We start from the raw sequence: 6,358 nt of genomic DNA on the forward strand, positions 1-6,358 counted from the left end.
ACGGGACATAAACCACACACCTGCGGTGTCATTGTCTCTCCTATTACCCCGAGATGGGACCGTCTGGTTGCAGAAAATCAAGCTCGGTGCTGTGGTGAGTCGTCATTTTCATGCACTTTGAATTTGCGTTGTATCGTATTTTGAAGGCATTAAACATTGCCATAGCGATTGGAGTGTTGCGGCCAGATTAGACGCTCCTTGTGTTTATTATTATATTTCGAAAACACCACAGTTTTCATGCAGCTCATACCATATTATTTTGTTGTATTATTTCCGCCACACCTTAAATGCCGGTCCCTGAAAATATTGTCTGACATAAACCGGTCCGTGGGGCAAAAAAGGTTGGGGGCCCCTGCTCTAAAGCATTCAATGAAAGTCTCAAATCAAATTGTCATACCCAGTGTTTGGCGAGAAGGTGGTGTCGAAAGTCAACTTCAGTCCCTTGGCGATCTATGGGAAAACAAATCATTGGCTGTATGGGCATTGTGTATTCAGTGTGGTTCACTGTCATTATAAAGTGTGCTTCATATTTGATATTATTAGTTGTCCTTACCTGATCTTCAATGATAATTTCGGTTCCTAGGGTGTTGTCGGTGTTCCACTTCTCAGTAAAGGTCAAGCCATACTCTGCCCTCTTGTACTTGGTTTCAAGGCTGCCAACGACTTTGCTGGTGTCAGTGTTGGAGGATCCAGATGTTTTGAATTCCTAAACAAAACCAAAAATGACAGAGGATAGCAACAAGCTCTTACAAACTGCAAATCGCATCTTCCCAGTACCATACACTTTCTTCGCATACTGTGGTTCTTCAAACTTTTTTTCACCACGAAGCCCCTCAAAATATAGTTGGCTCCATCATAATGACCTACTGGTACATTAAAATACAGTAGCGTAATAGGCCGAAGTTTACACATTTAATTCTGTTATTCCATCCCCCAAACAACGACAACAGTGGCCACGAACTTACTGCATCTGTATGACATTAACAAAATGAGAGAGAAATGCGAAACTGATTTTTTTTTTTTAAATGTCACCTATTAAACTATTTGACACCAAGCAGTTTTGAAGGCATGTATCCAGTGCAAAAGTACTTAAATACTATAATTACCACTCCACTGGCTGACTTTGTCTTGACGTCGAGCTTCACCAGGCCGAATCCTGAACAAAGAGTTGTTTTGATCAAATTCAGTCAGAGCAGACTGCATAGGAAAATACTTTTTTCCAACCATCACAAATGAATTCCTACCATAGCCCTTGTTGAAGATGTCCTTGGCAGACTTGCCCAAATCAACATATGAGGGAGGCACGGCCATTGTTTTCTACAGAAAAGGAGAAAAAAAATATATATATATTTTAATGATGTACATTAAACTTATTTACAGTGTGCAAACCATTCAAGGGTATGAATGAGTCTTGGTGTACATTTATGGGGGGAGGGGAACATTTGGCATTTTTGGAAAAACAGAACATTTAATGGCAATCCTCATGCAACAATTACCTTGGATTTAAACCTTCTTTGAATCTTTCTATGCATGCACCAATTTACCCCCCCCCAAAAAAAAACCAAAACTTTTTTGTACGCAAATATGGAGAGGTATGAAAACATGTACGTGTGAACAACTGCCAGAAAATATACAATTCAAGTGTTCAGTGTAGGTAAAATAAAAATAAAATAGTACAGTGGTAGCTCAACTCACGAGCGACCGAATGAATACGTTTTGAGATTCAAGCTATCATTTACTGCAGATGATTTTGTTTTTGTATCGGAACACCAAATTTGTGTTTCCAACGGCTGGCTGACTGACTGGAGAAAGGTCATCTGTGTGGAATTCGCATATTCTCCCTGAGTGCATGGGTTGTCTCCTTTCCTCCTACATTGCAAAACATGCATGCTGCATGCTAGTTCAAATAAAGACTTAAGATAAATTGTCCGTAGTTGTGAATGGTTTACTTTATATTTTGGGTTTCCAGCTCAATGGAGACTTTAACGAGAACGCGTGCTGTAGAAAACGGATGGATAGAAAATGACATGGACCAATATGTAATAATATAATGATATGAAAAACACAGAACATTTCCCAGTGACATTGCCGACCTTCCGACCTGCAAACTAGTCGCATTTCCAAGAGCCCGCCATTTTTAGAACACCTAGATAAAATAGACGTCTTTACACATGTAAAGCTCAGTGTCTGTTTGCCAACTGAATGCACACGTTTTAGGATTTTGCAAATATTTCACTGACCGCGCTTTCGGATTTCATTCGTCGTGGCAGTGACGTACCCATTCACTCCGAGTGGCCTGACAACCCGTGAGCAAGGTTACCTGTAACGTAGGTCGGATTGACATTTTGGCGCCCGCTTCTTATCGTAAATTGGTTTAAAAGTTAGGCGGGGTGGAGGGCACATGTTGGCGCTAATTAGTAGCATGTCAAAGTGATGTGCGTTGTCGAGGGCTGTCACACGGTAAAGGCCAAAGTACAACAAATGCATTCCTAACCTAATCCGAATACATTAGTCAAGTGTAAAACACACGGACTGTCATTGCGACACCGTAATATGCATAGGATGCATTTATTTCCGAAAGGAGTTAGATGGGTTTAATCTTACATGAGTCAGACACGACGTGCCCCAGCTAGCATAGCTAACGCTGCTAAAGCTAGTAGAGTTTACCGGTGAGTAACAAAATCAAGTTAGACAGCTCCTTTCTTCGCGTTATAAAACGACGAGGACGTTTCCAGTCACCCTCGTTCAGACACGTCTCTTACCGTTGGGAGGGGTGTCGAGAGGTGAGATAAAGTGACTTTTGGACAGAGGTTCCTCGAACCGCACGGGCGAGGCAGGCTTGACCAGTTGGAGGACGAGCTGAAGGAGACTGCATTCACTTGAAACCTGACCTATCACATCCTGCCTGAGGACCCGGGCTGGCTGTCATTTGCCTGAATAAAAAAAGATATCGAGGACTGAACCAGAGCTCCTGGCCATAGAAGATACACCTCATTCTCATTGTTTTCCCATTTTTATGCACTTTCCTTCCCACATTCATGAAAAAGAAGTTGAACATATTTGGGAAAAGTTTGTGATTCTACCTCAAATCATGCACACATTCTCTGTAATCCTCACTATTAAGGTTACAGTATTTCAATGTTGCACCACGACAAAATATAAATGGATTAAGTTTATTATGTGACCAAAGATTTTGAGACAGCACACCTGCTGAGGCATTAATGAAGCTGGGTTCATCCATAGCTGCATCCTTTGCTTGTTTAGCTTCCTCTTCTTTCCTTTACTTTTGAAATTTCCCAGCGAACGTTTTTGACCGAACGAATTGTCTTCCCCATGTGCGTAATAAATATCTACATTTCCTCATCATACCACACCAAACGTAACGAGAATGCCAAATATAATCCACTCAAAAATAGCATTTGTGTATGTGTGTCTGTGAGTAGCCCCACTAGAAATACTGTATGTGAAATTCATATAATTAAGACTCAGTATCTCTGGTGAGTATCATATTGTTTTATATACGGTTTTATTGGTGGGTTCTATGATTGCAATGTGATGTGGCGTTATCAAGAAGTGCCACTGGTATTGAGGCCTGCCACAGCAGTACTACAATGTACTTTACTGAACTGTACTAGTGCAGTAGGTCTCAGTATGACTTTTATATTCAGGTACAGTACGTTTAGGTCTATCAATTATTTGTATTAATATTAAGACAGCCAGTATACTTGTGTTGTAATGTTATTCACCAAAACAATATGGTATTTAAAAAACAAAAAAAACACCTCCTAACAAAAATACAAAACATACGTAGAAAATATGAACTGTTTAACCACTTGTGTTGTAATGTTATTCACCAAAACGATATGGTATTTAAAAAACAAAAAAAAAAAAAACACCTCCTAACAAAAATACAAAACATACGTAGAAAATATGAACTGTTTAACCCTTAATCGCCAAAGTATTCAAATTGTAAGATGCAACATTGACAGTATGCCTTTTCATCCAAGCATGTTCAAGCTATATACAACCTTTGGAAATATCAAAACCGTCTTGACTATTATAATGCATGCATTTTTTTTATATATTTCGTCTAATTTTTTTCTTGTAAGGTGGTCCGCACATATCCGGAGATCCAAGCATGTTCAAGCTATATACCTTTGAAAATATCAAAACCGTCTTGACTATCATAATGCATGCATTTTTTTATATATTTTTTTCTTGTAAGGTGGTCCGCACATATCCGGATATCTGCGTTTTATGTTATTGGGACATAGATTTCGCGCTGATTGGTCGGTATAACTGCGTCATCCAAAGATATAAATATTTGTCTGTCCACTTTTGATGACGTACTTATGTAAGAAACGAAATTGCGGGAACTGAAAGCTACTAGCTATGTCGTTCATGGATAAACTATGATAGAACGTGAAAGCCACTCTTCTATAACGAGGTAGTTTTGATAACTCGTGACAAAAAAGTCTGTTGTTCTTCAGTCATGGAGTACGGAAAGGAAAGAGTGGTGGCGTTAGTGGACATGGACTGTTTCTACGTGCAAGTGGAGCAGAGACTGAATCCTACCCTAAAGAAAACGCCCTGCGTCGTGGCCCAGTACAAAACCTGGAAAGGAGGCGGGTAAGGTTCTGGCACGGAGATGTCATTTTTGAATGATCCATGCAGCTGACAAGCGTTGTCATCTGGAACAGTACACTCACTGTCCCATGGTGCCCATGGTTGTATCAAATCCTCGAGTAATATAGACTGCTTAGAGTTAGAATCACGACGCCAAACAGCTGTTCAACCGAATTATTCACTTTTTAAAAACAGAAATTAAATGAAACTCATGTGCATAAGCCTAAAAAGTTATGGCTTTTTCGACGAATTTTGGTACATCGTCTGCATTAGCTCTCATTAGATTATGCAGGTATGTCTTATTTAATATCACTGTTCTTATACTATTTTGGAATTAAAATTAAGTAAAAAAAAAAAAAAAAAAAAAAAAAAAAACAACCACGGCAATAAGAATGATGCCCCAAAAGTTAGCATGTCAGTAGCACAGTTCTGTAGTCCAAATAGATGGATTAATTATTTACAGAAATAATAATCATTGTAAATAAATACTATATTATTAATATTGTTATTAACTGTCTCTTTTACTCACCCTCTGTCAGGATCATTGCAGTGAGCTACGAGGCCCGGGTCCATGGCGTGACGAAGAACATGTGGGTGGATGACGCGAAGAAACTGTGCCCAGATCTCCAGGTGGCACGAGTGCGCGAGTCTCACGGCAAGGCGGACCTGACCCCGTGAGTGATGTCCATGTCATCATTTTAATGATGTCACTAAAGCATAATTGAAATTAAACGTTGTGTGCAGTTACAGGGAGGCCAGCGTGGAAGTGATCCAAGTCATGTCTCGCTTTGCGGTAGTCGAGCGGGCCAGCATTGACGAGGCCTACATGGATTTGACTGTGGCTGTCCAGCAGCGGCTGAAGGACATGACGGACAAACAAATAAAGCCTCACTTGCTCAAGACTACGTGCATCCAAGGTTACCCTCACAATTCATCTGAAGGACACGAAGAAGCTGCCGAGAATGCCATTTTTGATAAAGGTAAGCAGAGCTGTAATTTGTCCTCGATAAAGCTAGAAATATATTTCAATTCTACAGACCCACAATCATCTTTTAGGAAAGTACTCTGTCCGCAAAAAGTGTCTTGGGAGTGTTTATTTACTCATTGTAGGGAGTCAAACAAGGCGCGGTGTTGACGTCATTGCGTCAACTAGGTTTTATTATGAGAACGGACAGAGAAAAGTCTTGGCCAACTCAGGTTTGACCTGTAAGGTGGGAAAGTAATAAAATAAAATAACTACGGCCAGCAGATAGCAGCATTGGACCTCTTTTGGATGAGCTCGCTGTGTGGCACAACAAAGTCGAGACACCGAATTATTCACTTTTTAAATCCAGAAATTAAATGAAACTCATGTGCATAAGCCTAAAAAGTTATGGCTTTCTCGACGAATTTTGGTACATCATCTGCATTGACTCGCATTAGATTATGCAGGTATATCTTATTTAATATCACTGTTCTTATACTATTTTGGAATTAAAATTAAGAAACATTTTTTTAAAACAACAACCGCGGTAATAAGAATGATGCCCCAGCAGTTAGCATGTCAGTAGCACAGTTCTGTAGTCCAAATAGATGGATTAATTATTTACAGAAATAATAATCATTGTAAATAAATACTATATTATTAATATTGTTATTAACTGTCTCTTTTACTCACCCTCTGTCAGGATCATTGCAGTGAGCTACGAGGCCCGGGTCCATGGCGTGACGAAGAACATGTGGGTGGATGACG

The 6,358-nt window shown here is 39.8% G+C and overlaps 2 protein-coding genes across 3 annotated transcripts in view; one reads left to right on the forward strand and one right to left on the reverse strand.

Moving 5' to 3' along the window:
• Positions 1–2,894, reverse strand: part of LOC109512544 (voltage-dependent anion-selective channel protein 2) — a 6,329-nt gene extending 3,435 nt beyond the window's left edge. Inside the window, exons 1-5 of the mRNA XM_019864373.1 lie at positions 2,763–2,894; positions 1,245–1,317; positions 1,107–1,156; positions 554–706; positions 398–450 (exon numbers count right to left, since the gene is read on the reverse strand). Of these exons, the coding sequence (XP_019719932.1) occupies positions 398–450; positions 554–706; positions 1,107–1,156; positions 1,245–1,311 (323 nt within the window). The 5' untranslated portion in view covers positions 1,312–1,317; positions 2,763–2,894. The remainder of the gene's footprint in view (positions 1–397; positions 451–553; positions 707–1,106; positions 1,157–1,244; positions 1,318–2,762) is intronic.
• Positions 2,895–3,394: 500 nt separating this feature from the next.
• Positions 3,395–5,849, forward strand: LOC109512331 (DNA polymerase eta-like). 2 transcript variants are annotated; one of them, XM_019863951.1, is made up of 4 exons: positions 3,395–3,497; positions 4,491–4,629; positions 5,166–5,300; positions 5,371–5,849. In XM_019863951.1, the coding sequence occupies exons 2-4, from the start codon at positions 4,493–4,495 to the stop codon at positions 5,759–5,761; spliced, it is 663 nt and encodes a 220-aa protein (XP_019719510.1). In that variant the 5' UTR covers positions 3,395–3,497; positions 4,491–4,492; the 3' UTR covers positions 5,762–5,849. The 2 variants fall into 2 exon arrangements, with proteins under 2 accessions (XP_019719510.1, XP_019719509.1); XM_019863950.1 differs by lacking the exon at positions 3,395–3,497 and having other exon boundaries at positions 4,352–4,629.
• Positions 5,850–6,358: the final 509 nt, after the last annotated feature.

The sequence above is a fragment of the Hippocampus comes genome, unplaced genomic scaffold (genome assembly GCF_001891065.2).
Source record: "Hippocampus comes isolate QL1 unplaced genomic scaffold, H_comes_QL1_v1.1 scaffold57, whole genome shotgun sequence".
Taxonomy (NCBI): domain Eukaryota; kingdom Metazoa; phylum Chordata; class Actinopteri; order Syngnathiformes; family Syngnathidae; genus Hippocampus; species Hippocampus comes.

Bases quoted from the DNA above. Each gene is read 5' to 3' on its own strand.
- LOC109512331 (XM_019863951.1), top strand. From the start codon at position 4,493: ATGGAGTACGGAAAGGAAAGAGTGGTGGCGTTAGTGGACATGGACTGT. The intron at 4,630-5,165 runs GTAAGGTTCTGG...ACCCTCTGTCAG, and splicing joins AAAACCTGGAAAGGAGGCGG to GATCATTGCAGTGAGCTACG. The intron at 5,301-5,370 runs GTGAGTGATGTC...CGTTGTGTGCAG, and splicing joins GGCAAGGCGGACCTGACCCC to TTACAGGGAGGCCAGCGTGG.